Genomic DNA, 14,331 nt, shown 5'->3' with positions numbered 1-14,331 from the left:
TACCATTGTCAAGTTTTTGCAATTAAGTGACATGGAAATGTTATGTTGATTCTACAGTGAACTCTTACTGCTGTCATTTAGAATGAGACTCCTAAAGCGTTTGTCCTAGTGTTGCCTTCTAGTTCATCCTTGGACCAAAGGTAGAGTTCAGAGTGCAAGTGCATATCCCCAGGAATTAGAATCTTTTTTTTTTTCCCCTTCTCACTATGTACAGAGAAAAAAAAAATAGAATCTTCTTTTTTTATATGAGGACAAATTTTATGATTGCCATTTCCTAATTTTCCAATAGATATTACTGTTTGTAAATTCACCAAGCAGTATTGTAAGTAGTATCAATTCATTCCTAAAATGTTCACAATGAACAGAGTCTGCACCTTAAGGGGAAAATATGTTACAGTCTTGAAATGAAAGTTGAAAACTTTAGTATTTAGTCTAAAATTGTTTTCTGATGTTTATAAAGAAATAAATGGAATACTTATTTATTAAGCTTAAATATTGCTGAAAGAAGATGATAAAAATATAAATTTCGGCTGGGCGCGGTGGCTCACGCCTGTAATCCCAGCACTTTGGGAGGCCGAGGCGGGTGGATCATGAGGTCAGGAGTTCAAGGTTAGCCTGGCCAACATGGTGCAACCCCATCTCTACTAAAAATACAAAAATTAGCTGGGCTTTGTGGTGGGCACCTGTAATCCCAGCTACTTGGGAGGCTGAGGCAGGAGAATTGCTTGAAACCGGAAGGCAGAGGTTGCAGTGAGCCGAAATCGTGCCACTGCACTCCAGCATGGACTAAAGAGTGAAACTTCATCTCAAAAAAAAAAAAAATCTATCTATCTATATATATGTATATATATGTGTGTATATACACATATATACACATACATATATAAATATATACACATATATTTCATTCAATAAAATACTTTATATATTTTACTTTATATATGTATATATGTGTATATATACACATATATACACACACATACATATATAAATATATGCACATATATATTTCATTCAATAAAATAATACTTTCCTTCCATTGATTTTGCAGTTCAGTAGAATAAAATAGAAAAACTCTTTAAGTAACATACTGACAACTAACAGATCTAAGAAATGGCAGTGGCCACTGAAGTATTTATTTTTAATTCTTTTTGGTGAATAATTGGATTTTTTTCTTATTATCTATAGCTAAATTCAAGAAAAGCAGGGAGCTTTATCCACTCTTTGTCATGGTAATAGAAATGGTATAGTAATGTTCTTCATTTGTAAGGCAGTAGTTTGAACTTAGCTCATCAAAGGCCTAAATAATCTGTAAACATGTTTTACAAAAAAAATCACTAAAGCTGATCCTAAAGAGTCATTCACTGACATGTAAACTATAATGAAGTGAAACTCATGGGGATTAACCCCGTGTTTTCAAGGCATGTAGATTTTATGTAGGAATGGCTTAGTACTGAAAACAATTACTCTTCTGAAGTACACAGTTCAGTTGGAGTTGGGAGGCTCAGGAAGGCAGGTACAGTTAGCTGCAGTAATTTTCCTGGGCATGCAAAAGTGGTTGTAGAGTTCCTACCCTGACAATTCAGCATAGTGATCATGTAGCAGACATAACCACAGACACGAATGGCTGTGAAAATCACTAGACTAGAAATAAATAGGGAATTCTTCTCTAGTGCTCTTCTTATAAAGAAGATGATGTATAATGGTAGCGAAGGATTTACCTGGCTTCCTCCTTGCAATCTGAAGGCTTGAAGACAGGATCAGCTTCCGAAACTGAACTGTTCTCTGATCTTCAGTAGACCCTTTCCTTGCCAAGGTGAAGGCACTGGTTGGATGGCTCTTGGAACAGTGCTCATTTCACAGAATGGCTGGCAAGGAAGCAATTAAATGCAGAATCGCCATGATATCCTGCAGTGTGATTGATGAAGAGCAGCAAACCACTTCATGCAATGGAAGGAATAATTTTGTAATGATATGATTAATCGAAAAATAGGTTACTTAAAGAAAAATTCGTTTTTTTCTGTTACTCATTCATGTTCTAGAATAGTCTGTCTTGTTATATTTTATTTAAGTAAATCTAAAGTAAAAGTAAAATATAAAGTATCCCAGAAACAGAGAAAAACCAGTTTAGTAAATAACATGAGCATACAGATCTTCAAGGCTCAGCAGTAAAGAGTTCTGGTATACTGTAACATAAAATGTATTTTTAAAACATGGTATTTGAATTACCGTAATCATTAAGAAATAAAAGCACATGCCTTTAATCATAAAAGAAAACCCTACTTTTAAACCTATCCTTAATTCACATTTGAATGTAGTGTAATTCATTAAGAAATCAAAGGAGTATATAATTCTCTGTCTCTGACATATATTCCAGAGTTAAAATGTTCTTTAAGCGGTCTTCAGAAGTACTTATGCAGACCTTAAATTTGTTATTCAAACTATGTGCTTTTAAAGATGTATTTGTTCCCATGAGGTTGAAAATTTATCGTAAAGAAAAGCAATGGGTAATGTGAACATTTTTACAGCCACCGTAAAAATCATTTGCCCATGGAAACACTTGTAGGTTGTATATGTTTGCCTGGGCCACAGGATTGGGTAGTGCATGGAGGTTTTTTCTCTTTTCCTGAAGTGATATACAGACCAAATTATTTTTTTTTTTTTGAGACGGAGTCTCGCTCTGTCACCCAGGCTGGAGTGCAGTGGCCGGATCTCAGCTCACTGCAAGCTCCGCCTCCCGGGTTCACGCCATTCTCCTGCCTCAGCCTCCCGAGTAGCTGGGACTACAGGCACCCGCCACCTCGCCCGGCTAGTTTTTTGTATTTTTTAGTAGAGACGGGGTTTCACCGTGTTAACCAGGATGGTCTCGATCTCCCGACCTCGTGATCCGCCCGTCTCGGCCTCCCAAAGTGCTGGGATTACAGGCTTGAGCCACCGCGCCCGGCCAATTATTTTAGAAGCATTCTGCTTGCCTTTGAGAGGTGGCCTAGAAAATTTAATTTGGCTTAAAACTTGACTCATGTAAGGACAGTTATATGATTATAGGTTTCATAATTCGTGGATGACAATGACAGAATGTTGAAAACCATGAAGTAAAATTAAGAATAATTCATTTCTGTTTTTAAACTACTGCTAGTAATAGTCATCCTGTGCTTGGCAGCCTCATTTTCTAAACCAGCATATATTTTCTAGCTTAACAATATGAATAGTATTACATTCATTTTAATCATTTTGACAGTATTTTGTTGTAATATTTTAGACTCCAGTATCTTAGGCAGGTTCGTATTTACTGCAAAATAAAAAAGTTTTTTATTTTATTTTCAAAAACCAAAATGGTTTTGTTTCCCCATTAAATGTTACCTATGCATGAATGAAATAGCCACACCAATCCAGTCACCTAAACAGTGATCCTGACTCTCAGTCTATTTGGGCTGCTGCTGTAACAAAATACTTTAGACTGGATGGACTATAAACAAATTTATTTCTCACATTCTGAAGGCTCGGAAGCCCAAGGTCAAGGCTCAGGTAGCCTTGGTGTCTGATGAGGGCCCATTTTCTCACAGATAGTACCTTTTCACTGTGTCTTCACTTGGTGGAAGGGCTGACACAGCTCTCTGTGGTCTCTTTTATAAGGTGACTAATTTCATACATGAGGTCTACCCGCATGACCCAATCATCTCCCAGAGGCCGCATCTCCTAACTCATTCACATTGGTGATTAGGTGTCAACGTACAAATTGCGGGAGGGGAACACACAAACATTCAGACCACAGCACTGACCAAAGAGAATACTTCCCTGAGTGAAATAGTGGTAGGAGAACTAGATCGGGGCATTCCTCTTGGTTCATCACCCAAGATATTTTGTTAAGCATTTGACTCCATTGACTCAAAAATTAAATTTTAAGTTAATCGGTTTTTGTAACTCTGGAGATTCTTGGGTATGTCTAATATTTGGCCATGACATTTTAAACCTACTTTACGCTGTTCTGTGTTAAACACAGCAAAGTTAAACAGCGTGTCTGGTATAATAAGGAAGAAAGCAAATGGTATAAGGATTTGAACTCGGGCAGGTCTGAGATGAAAGCCTGTACTCTAAATCACAGTCCTATACTGCTGTTGAGTGGAGATGAATTGTTTAGGTGGCTTTACCATAAGTCACCCTGCCAGTTGGTATCAGAACTGTTATTCTAACGTGAACCTTGGGGTTCTGAGTCCAGTTTTCTTTTTTGCTGCTCTATGGATATGTGACATAAGTTGAAAAATGTAATTTAAACTAAGTATTTCTTGAGGTTTATTAGAATTACTTTTAAAATAAGCATTTCATGTGTTTTATAATCAGTATAATATCCTATTTAAGATTAGCCATTTGTCAAGTGTATATCTAGGTGGTCCGGCGTAGAGTAAGGGAAGCAAGAGTATGTTTCTGGAGGGTTCTTTCATATTTTGCAAGTTAGCAGCAGTTTACTTTGTAATTTTTTTTAAATCTGTTTTTAAATAATTACAAGAATAGCATGTGCTGGTTGAAGATATTTGAAATAACGCAGAAAGGTATAATAAAAAGAAAGTCCTTCTTCATCTATACCATCCCTTTCTCCCATTCCCTACGCTGGCATGGTTGGCATCTACCAACAAACATGAAGTTATTCTTGCTTTTATCATAGGTAATGGCATTAAATTAATGACCTGTTAAAGATGAATTGAAAGGCAGGAATTTTAATCTTACCACCTTTTTTATTCTTCAGGGTTTTTTTTTTTTTTTTTTTTTTCCTCTGTTTTGTTTACCATTTAATACACAGTATCATAGGTATGGTCATGGTGATTTTGATGTGACTGTAAAAAATGAACTAGAAGATTATTTTAGGATTATTTAGTTACTATTAGGCACTGTACATATAATCAAGATCCAGGCTGTTAGTATTAAGTTGTATTTAACATACCCTTTAGAGTTCTAATTCCAAAGAAAGAATTCTTTGGGTCATCTTTCTTATTTCCTTCCTCTTCCTCTTCCCCCGCTTTTTTAGAGCTTTTTGTATCTAGTAGGCAAAACAGGGCTGCCACTATTCTGTTTTCATTAGAGAAGGCTTCAGTTTTAAAATACAAGCTATTTAAACTCCTATAAGGCGTAATACTTAAGTACAAGGGTAAAGAAAGCTCAAGAAGGAATGTGAAGTGATATACAAAAAAGCTGAATGGAAAAAATGGCTAAAAATGTTTTGTCATATTCTGTTGAATTCACAAGAGCTAGTCAATTGGGAAAAAATTAAATGTCTATTTCTATCAAAACACCTACATATATTGTAAAGTATCCATTTGGGCTTAAAACCTAACTAAAACTCAGAATTGTTAATACTGAATATGTAATTCTTATGACATTGGTTTCAAAAATAATATTCCTCCTCAAATTTGAATAAAGGACATATCTTTAAAACGTTAGTTCTACCCGGGCATGGTGGCTCACACCTGTAATCCTGGCACTTTGGGAGTCCGAGGCAGGTGGATCACTTGAGGTCAGGAGTTCGAGACCAACCTGGCCAACATGGTGAAACCCCACCTCCACTAAAAATACAAAAATTAGCTGGGCTTGGTGGCTCATGCCTGTAATCCCAGCTACTTGGGAGGCTGAGGCAGGAGAATCGCTTGAACCCGGGAGGCACAGGTTGCAGTGAGCCAAGATTGCACCACTGCACTCCAGCCTGGACAACAGAGTGAGACTCAGTCTCAAAAAAAAAAAAAGTTTTAGAACAGCATTTCTCAAGCAGATATTCTAATTATTTTTCCTCTGCGGAAAAAAATAGGTTCCCTAGTGAATAAGTTTGTACTTTGAAGTTTCACAATGTACATTTTGTGAAAAATGTTCTTGAATGAATCCATATTTTATTATCTCAACCATATTGCTTACATTAGATAATAGTACTGCATGTGTGAGATGTTCACTGTTCATGCATGCATGTGTATGGATTTCAGGACCCCTTGCGATAACTCAGAAGCGGGGACCTGTGACTGTATTGCACGCTATTTAGCATTTAGAATTGCCATACAGAAATAGTAGAGATGTCTGAAGTATGTAAAATATTCCCAAGTTTTAATAGTTCCAGCCATATACTTCTATTACTAAACAATATTTCTTCCCAAATTTGATTAAAGGAGTTATTTTTAAAATACTAGTTCTAGAATAGCATTACACAAGTAGATATTCTAGTTTTGTTAAAACCTCTGGGAAAAAATGGCCTCCATAGTGAATAAGTTTATATTTTCCCTTCGATTTTCACAATGTACGTTAATGTCATAGTGGTTTTGAGAAATCAAAAGCTTGCCAAGTGACTCTACATCATTGACCGTGGGGACCTCCTCTCCCCCATCCTCCTTTTCAGGTGGTATATAATAAAATGACACAAGGACACTGTGGGAAATGCTGTTACCAGATAGCACAGTATTTTCTCATCCAGACACAATTTTCCTATTGCAGAAAAGTATTGGTATGGATTCTAATCAGCATGGAAAAGATAGACCTGGTGTGTCAATGCACATACCCAAACTGCATGTTTGGATTAACAGTATTCATGCCATAAAAATATTATGTAGACATGTTTTCTTTTATATGCCTAGCTTTAATTTCTCACTGCATTCTAGTCTGTGTTCTATAATGTTTATTATAGGTTAACAAGAATTATTCTGGAAGTAATATTTTTATGTGTATCCAGTAGTTATTTTTGCAAACTAATACATTAGTACAAAAGGCACAGTGTTGAAAGATCTTAATTTTTGAGTGAAACTTACTTAATAAAAGTCATTTTCCCCCTGAATCTTAGTGTAAAGGCAGCTGCAGTCTGCTGACAGCTTGTGGTTATGCTCTGATTTACTGGGGAAGGAGGAGGTTGTACTATTTTAAATGCATAATAGAGCATTCGTTTCGTCATCTGGAAGCAGAGATGGAAGAAGCTCGGGGGAAATGAGAGACATCACTGTTGCTCTTGTGGAGGGAAGCTTTGTAGCATGTTATCAGACAGCAGTGCATATTGAAGAAAATATTTGTTAGGAATGCATGTCACCAGATGTATTTTGCTTTCAAGAATGGTAGACACATCAAACAAGAATCAGATAAAAGCTTGAGAAAAAGATGTTCAGAAGAATACTGGAGTTATTCTTTATGCTTCACTGCCCTTTACCTCTCTTGGTACCTTCCAGAGAAACAAGTATAGATGTATTTTTAGCTTGCCGTTTCCAGCATCAATATGACAACATGATTTTGTCTTTATATCAGTAAGCAGCTTCTACTATGTTTTCCTATTTTCTGCTAGCTACAATTTACAAAGGATGTCACAGCACTGGTAAGAAATGCACAGTAGCCATTTCCTTGCTTTTTAAGTCATGTTTTGTAGAGATTTGTAATAAGCCAATCTATTAAAAACTGTTCAGTTTGCTTAGAGAAGTCCCTCTATCATGTTAATCTTACTAATTTGCAGAATGTGTTTGTGATAGATGGTTTTCCATCCTTATTTTTTATTTTTATGTTTGGTTTTTTTTTTTTTTTGTATCCTATACATAACTGATGCTACAACGTAATATTTACCTGCATCAGTGTATGTGTGTGTGAAAAAAAAAATATATATATTTCTTTTTTTTTTTTAAGTATCTCACCCTCTTCCTGTCCCTACTACTTTGCTGTTATGTTTGTGGCTGCACTTGAGCTTTGCAAGCTGTCGAATGCAAAGACAAGATATGCTGATAGTCTTGAGTTAAGCTTGTTTTGATTAGGGGAAGATGTGTTACCACACCTGTCTCAGATGCTGAACATAGCCCCTGTGTTGCACTGATGAGCTCTGTTTTGTAAAGTCTCTATAGTTAATTTCTGTTATTCTTAAGGCTTTAAAAATATTGCTGAATAATTTTACAAATAGTTGATAAAAAACAATTTGACCTGCATGCCTGCCTGTTGGTAATAGAGAAATGTCTCCTCATAATAAGTAAAAGAGACCAAATACATTTGTATGATATACTTTTGCATTAGCTTAAAATAAAAGTATAAATTATATACAGAACGATGAGTTACCTTTTTTCATATTTTTGTGCCTTTATTGTGTGTGCTTTATTTCTTAAACTTGCATATTCTCTTACTTTAAATATTAAAATAGGTAGCATGGCTGCTGATGGGCTTAGTTTGTCAAAATGGATTATTCTCAGGGACTCTATAATGGTTAATTGACAAGATGCTTCAAATAAATTAGATTTAATTTATGATAGTAGTAGTACTTAAAATGCATTTAAGATTTTTAATATTTTCACCTTTTCTCTGGCAAAATACCTGAATCTTCCTTTACTGGGATTTATTTGGCAGCCATTTAACCTGTCGACTGCTGAAAAATCAGAAGGCTTGAATGGGGAGAATTTTAGAAGCAATATGGGTACATCTAATTGATTGGGTAGAAATTTATGAGTTTCACATGTTTTGAGCAGAGGTGATTGTAATTTGTATGTGTTGCAGATTCTACAATGTATTTGATTTCTGAGAGACTAGCTCTTTCTAGATTTGTAGAGTACCCTTATGTTGTGTTTGCATGCATGCTATAGTGAGTGTCACTCAGGAACGAGGTAGGGCATAGTCAGATAAAATAGTAAACTGTAAAAATGGAAATTATTATTCTTTTTGTGAATTTCCAGTGACACCTTTCTCTCATTTCTATACAGGCATATTCTCAAGATGCCTACCTGAAAGGCAACGAAGCTTATAGTGGCAATGCCCGCAATATACCTGAACCTCCACCAATCTGCTATCCCTGGCTGCCATCTGCCCCGTCAGCCATGGCACAGCCAGTTGAAATATCTCCTCCTGACTCATCATTGAGCAAACAGCAAACCAGTACACCAGTACTGACACAACCTGGCAGGGCCTATAGAATGGAAATACAAGTGCCTCCATCACCAACAGATGTTGCAAAATCAAACACAGCAGTGTGTGTTTGCAATGAAAGTGTAAGGACTGTCATTGTGCCTTCTGAGAAGGTTGTAGATTTGTTATCCAATAGAAACAACCATGCAGGTCCTTCACATAGAACTGAAGAAGTGAGGTATGGCGTGAATGAGCAGACCTCTTTAAAAACAGTGTCAAGAACCACATCACCACCATTATCAATTCCCACCACTCATCTAATTCATCAGACTGCAGGCTCCAGATCATTGGAACCTTCTGGAATTTTACTTAAATCTGGAAATTACAGTGGACATTCTGATGGAATCTCAAGCAGCAGATCTCAAACTGTGGAGGCTCCCTCTGTATCTGTTAATCACTATTCGCCGAATTCCCATCAGCACATAGACTGGAAAAACTATAAAACTTACAAAGAGTATATTGATAACAGACGATTGCACATAGGTTGTCGGACAATACAAGAAAGATTAGATAGTTTAAGAGCAGCATCTCAAAGCACGACGGATTATAACCAGGTCGTCCCCAACCGCACTACTTTGCAGGGACGACGTCGAAGCACCTCTCATGATCGAGTGCCCCAGTCTGTCCAGATACGGCAACGCAGTGTGTCCCAAGAAAGACTGGAAGACTCAGTGCTAATGAAGTATTGTCCAAGAAGTGCATCTCAAGGAGCACTGACGTCTCCATCTGTTAGTTTTAGTAATCATAGAACTCGTTCATGGGATTATATTGAGGGACAGGATGAAACCTTAGAAAATGTCAGTTCTGGAACTCCAATACCTGATTCCAATGGAGAGAAAAAACAGACTTACAAGTGGAGTGGGTTTACTGAACAGGATGATAGACGAGGTATTTATGAAAGACCTAGGCAGCAAGAAATTCATAAATCTTTTCGAGGTTCCAATTTTACTGTGGCCCCAAGCGTTGTTAATTCTGATAACAGGCGATTGAGTGGTAGAGGAGTGGGATCTGTGTCACAGTTTAAAAAAATTCCACCAGATCTAAAAGCACTGCAGTCAAACAGAAATTTTCAGACTACTTGTGGAATGTCACTGCCTCGGGGTATTTCACCAGACAGGTCACCTCTTGTGAAAGTCCGAAGTAATTCTCTGAAAGCTCCTTCGACGCATGTCACAAAACCATCATTTAGCCAGAAATCATTTGTTTCTATCAAAGACCAAAGACCAGTAAATCACTTGCATCAGAATAGTCTGTTGAATCAGCAGACATGGGTAAGGACTGACAGCACCCCCGATCAGCAAGTGGAGACTGGGAAATCCCCCTCTTTATCTGGAGCCTCTGCCAAGCCTGCCCCTCAATCGAGTGAAAACGCCGGTACTTCAGATTTAGAACTACCCATCAGTCAAAGGAATCAAGATTTAAGTTTACAAGAGGCTGAAATTGAGCAATCAGATACTTTAGATAATAAAGAAGCTGTCATCCTAAGGGAAAAACCTCCATCTGGACGCCAGACACCACAGCCTTTAAGGCATCAGTCTTACATCTTGGCAGTAAATGACCAGGAGACTGGGTCAGACACTACCTGCTGGCTGCCCAATGATGCACGTCGAGAGGTCCACATAAAAAGAATGGAGGAAAGAAAAGCCTCGAGTACCAGTCCGCCTGGCGATTCCTTGGCTTCCATCCCATTTATAGGTGAGCTTATTTAGAGTCATTGGCTAATATGCCAAATGTAGAAGAAAAGTATTATTTCTAGTTCAATAGGCACAGAAATCTTAACAGTGTGATTTCAAAGTGTTTGTAGGGAATCTCATAAGCTGTGCTTCAACCAGAGCTTTTATCCTCTTTAAAGGTTATTTCTAGTACCAATTTTCCTTTTTAAAAAAAAAAAAAATTTCATGTACCTAGTACCCATTTCAAGTTTTTATTTTGATGAGACAAATTCCTGAGATTAAGGAAATCAGCAAAGCAAATTGTACCTAATTGTTGATTCATGTGAATCAAAAACCAAGTGGAACAGTTTTGATAATTAGTTACCAACCTTTCATGTAAATGGTGCTTTTACTCTCTAAAGCATATTTCTTTGTAAATTTAACGTGTACTGAGAGAAAAGACCTCTTCATTGTCAAGTTAGTTTGCCATACTGTAAATCCTAGAATAGATTTAGAGAAGTTACTTAAATTATAAGCGTGTGCCACAGTTGCTGGCACCCGTCCTGTTGAGTCTTCTGTCTGCTCCCTCCCACCCCAGATCTGTTCTCCATACAGCAGCCAGTGTGATGTTTTTAGTCAATTAGATCACACCACTCCTCTGTGCAGAACCCTCTGTTTTCTTCCCATCCATCTCACCCAAAATAGCATGCAAAATCCTGTGGTCTGAAAGGCCCTCCATGGTCTGCCTCACAGCTCCGTCTCTGATGGGGTCAGAGAGGTCCTGCCTCGTGGTCTCTTATCACAGTCTTCCATGTGCATCCCATCTACAGCCTCGACAGCCTCCTTGCTGTCAGGCGTGCCTTGCTACAGGGACAGGTACAGCTGGTTTCCAACCCTGGAACACATTCCACAGATAGTCACAAGCCTCTGACTTCCTCATAACATTTGGGTCTCTGCTCAAAGATCTTATCCAAGCAGCCTTTGTGACTCACCTATTTAAAACAGGTATCCCACACACAGACACAGAAATTGACATTCTCTTCTTAAGCTTTTTTATTTATCTTCGTATTACTGTTTCCACTTGACATGGTTTTTTTTGTTGTTGTTGTTACATGTTTCTCAGTAGAACTAAAACATAAACTACATGAGAGCAGAAATTTTAAATCTTTGGTTCACTTTTGTGTCCCTAATGCCTAGAACACTGTGTGGCATAAAGAATGCACTCAGTAAGTATTTGTTGAGATAATGGCTGAAAGAATTTTGAAATGCTGGTTAAATGTATAGCAAAACAAGACAGTTCTCATCATAATGACTGTGCAGCTCTAAATCATCTGCTAACGGGTGATGACTTATGTCCTTAATATTATCTTCATTTTATAAGTGAGAAATTTAAGGAATAGAGAGACTAACTTCTTTAAAATCGCACAGTAAGTGATAGAGACAGGGTGTCTAGGTTTGCCTCATTCAGCCTCATCGCAGAGCACAGCTCCAGGGAGGGTGCTGTGTATGTAGAATGCCTGTGAAGAGCGCCCCCTGGAGGCGCACGATGCAGGGGCTTTTTTCCTTCTCTTTTTGCCACCAGCCAAGGCCCATACTTCTATTCCCCTGGTGCCCAGTGGGTTTATGAAAAGAGTTCTCCATCATTTTACAGTATAATATGCTTCTCTTTGAGTACCAGTTGAGTTTTTCTTTTCTATGGGAACATTTTTAAAGCTGTTGAGGACTGTTGTTTCTTTTCTATAGAAACATTTTTAAAGCTATCAATTGTAAAGCTATTGATAGCTTTAAAAATATTTCTTAAGAAAACACTTAATTGGATAGGTGACACTAAAAGCTTTTTAAAAAAGTTCCACACAGCTTATGTGTTTTTATAAATAGGATATATTCAAGTTGTCAATGTTGTAGGGAATCCCAACCTAAATTGTACCTATATTCATATGTATACCCCTAAGGCCAAACTCAGCAAATAGTAGACTCCTGTCATAGATGAAATCTTATACATCATCTAGAATAGATATTTTATAGAAAGCAACTGAGGCGAATGATTGTTTTATGAGGTTTTAAAATGTAAAAAGTCCTACAACCTGTAGCTGTGTTTCACTGGCCTGTGCGATCTTATCAGAACAGTGGCATCATATTTTCTTCCTACGTAATAACAACAATATAATTAGATTACACTGGAGTATTAAAAAAAAAGTGCCGGATATATCTGTTAATATTTCTTCCTAGTTATGAAGTATAGAAATAAAGAGTTAATTATGTTATTAAAGAGGGGACTTTGGCTAAAATAGAAAATAAAGATCTGTATAATTCTGTATACATATAGATTGATGAAAAGAAATCATTTTATTTACTAAGAATAAAAGTACTCTGTAGTTCCTATCTTATTTGACTTTTGTCTCCCTCCCGCAACTGCTCACCTCCTGCTGTACGGCCCAGTTACTAATGGGCCATGGACCAGTACCAGTCTGCAGTGCAGGAGTTGGGGACCCCTCCTATATACTAAGGTTCTAGGAGGCATACAGGCATACAAAATGAATACATTTTGTTTTTAAATTTGAAATATTACTCATTAACAGTATTTTGTTTACTGTTCCCACTCCCCCCCCCACTTTATAAAGCTACATAGTAAGTCCTGAAAATAAATTTCAACTTCTTTTATAAGTAAACACAAACCATAACAATGTGAGCTGTTCATGAGTAATCCTATGGTGAGTAGCAGATACTGCAGTGTGTTCTAAAATCCTGACTTCCTACACTTCTCTGATTTATACTCCTCATTACTAGTAATACAAAAACACTGTGACTGTTACCCACACCCAGGGTTTCATCTTCACTTTCTTTCTCCATGCTTTTGTCATATCTCTAAGACTACTCCGTCTTACCCCAACGTTGGCTGTGTGTGTGCTCAGTGAGGGTTAGCCTAGGTTAAATTGAATTTGATGGTCACTGCCTTATTGGCACTGCCATATCAAGATGATTTAGAAGTGTTAAGTTGGTTAACAAAAATGTTCCACCAGTAAATAATTTTATATGCTCTTTTATCTTTTCTTTGGTAGTACCATTAGTTTTTTGTTTGTTTGTTTTTGAGATGGAATTTCACTTTCATTGCCTGAACTGGAGTACAATGACATGCTCTCGGCTCACTGCAAGCTCCGCCTCCCGGGTTCAAGTGATTCTCCTGCCTCAGCCTCCCAAGTAGCTGGGATTACAGGCACGCGCCACTATGCCCAGCTAATTTTTTTTATTTTTAGTAGAAACGGGGTTTCACCATGTTAGCCAGGTTGGTCTCAAACTCCTGACCTCAGGTGGTCCGCCCGCCTCAGCCTCCCAAAGTGCTGGGATTACAGGCATGAGCTACCACACTCGGCCACATTAGCTTTTATTCTGAAACACTTTAAATTTCTTTGTAGCACACTTTATAGATTGCTATGCTTATTTATTTAGGGAAATATGTTTTTTTAAACCTAGCTCTTTTTTTTTTTTTGAGATGGAGTCTCACTCTGTCACCCAGCCTGGAGTACAGTGGCATGATCTTGGCTCACTGCAACCTCTGCCTTCCACGTTGAAGCGATTCCCCCACCTCAGTCTCCCAAGTAGCTGGGATTACAGGCGTGTGCCACCACACCCAGCTAATTTTTGTATTTTTAGTAGAAACGGGGTTTCACCATGTTGACCAAGCTGGTGTCGAACTCCTGATCTCAGGTGATCCACCTGCCTCAGCCTCCCAAAGTGCTGGGATTACAGGCATGAGCCACTGTGCCCTCCCAAAACCTAGCTCTTACAAACTGAA

At 37.7% G+C, this 14,331-nt stretch overlaps 1 protein-coding gene across 3 annotated transcripts in view; it reads left to right on the top strand.

The window, feature by feature from the left end:
- Positions 1-14,331, top strand: part of ARHGAP21 (Rho GTPase activating protein 21) — a 133,750-nt gene that overhangs the window by 88,754 nt on the left and 30,665 nt on the right. For 2 of the 3 annotated variants that reach the window (XR_007728885.1, XM_050804850.1), the window contains 2 exons: positions 7,298-7,327; positions 8,685-10,581. Coding sequence is in view for 2 of the 3 variants with exons in the window: in XM_050804850.1 (XP_050660807.1) it covers positions 7,298-7,327; positions 8,685-10,581 (1,927 nt within the window). In the remaining variant the exon portion in view is untranslated. The remainder of the gene's footprint in view (positions 1-7,297; positions 7,328-8,684; positions 10,582-14,331) is intronic. The other variant, XM_050804851.1, reaches the window with a different exon arrangement.

Source organism: Macaca thibetana, chromosome 9 (assembly GCF_024542745.1).
Source record: "Macaca thibetana thibetana isolate TM-01 chromosome 9, ASM2454274v1, whole genome shotgun sequence".
Lineage (NCBI taxonomy): Eukaryota > Metazoa > Chordata > Mammalia > Primates > Cercopithecidae > Macaca > Macaca thibetana.
Note: the sequence above shows the minus strand (reverse complement) of the source record. Positions and strands in the feature narration are given on the sequence as shown.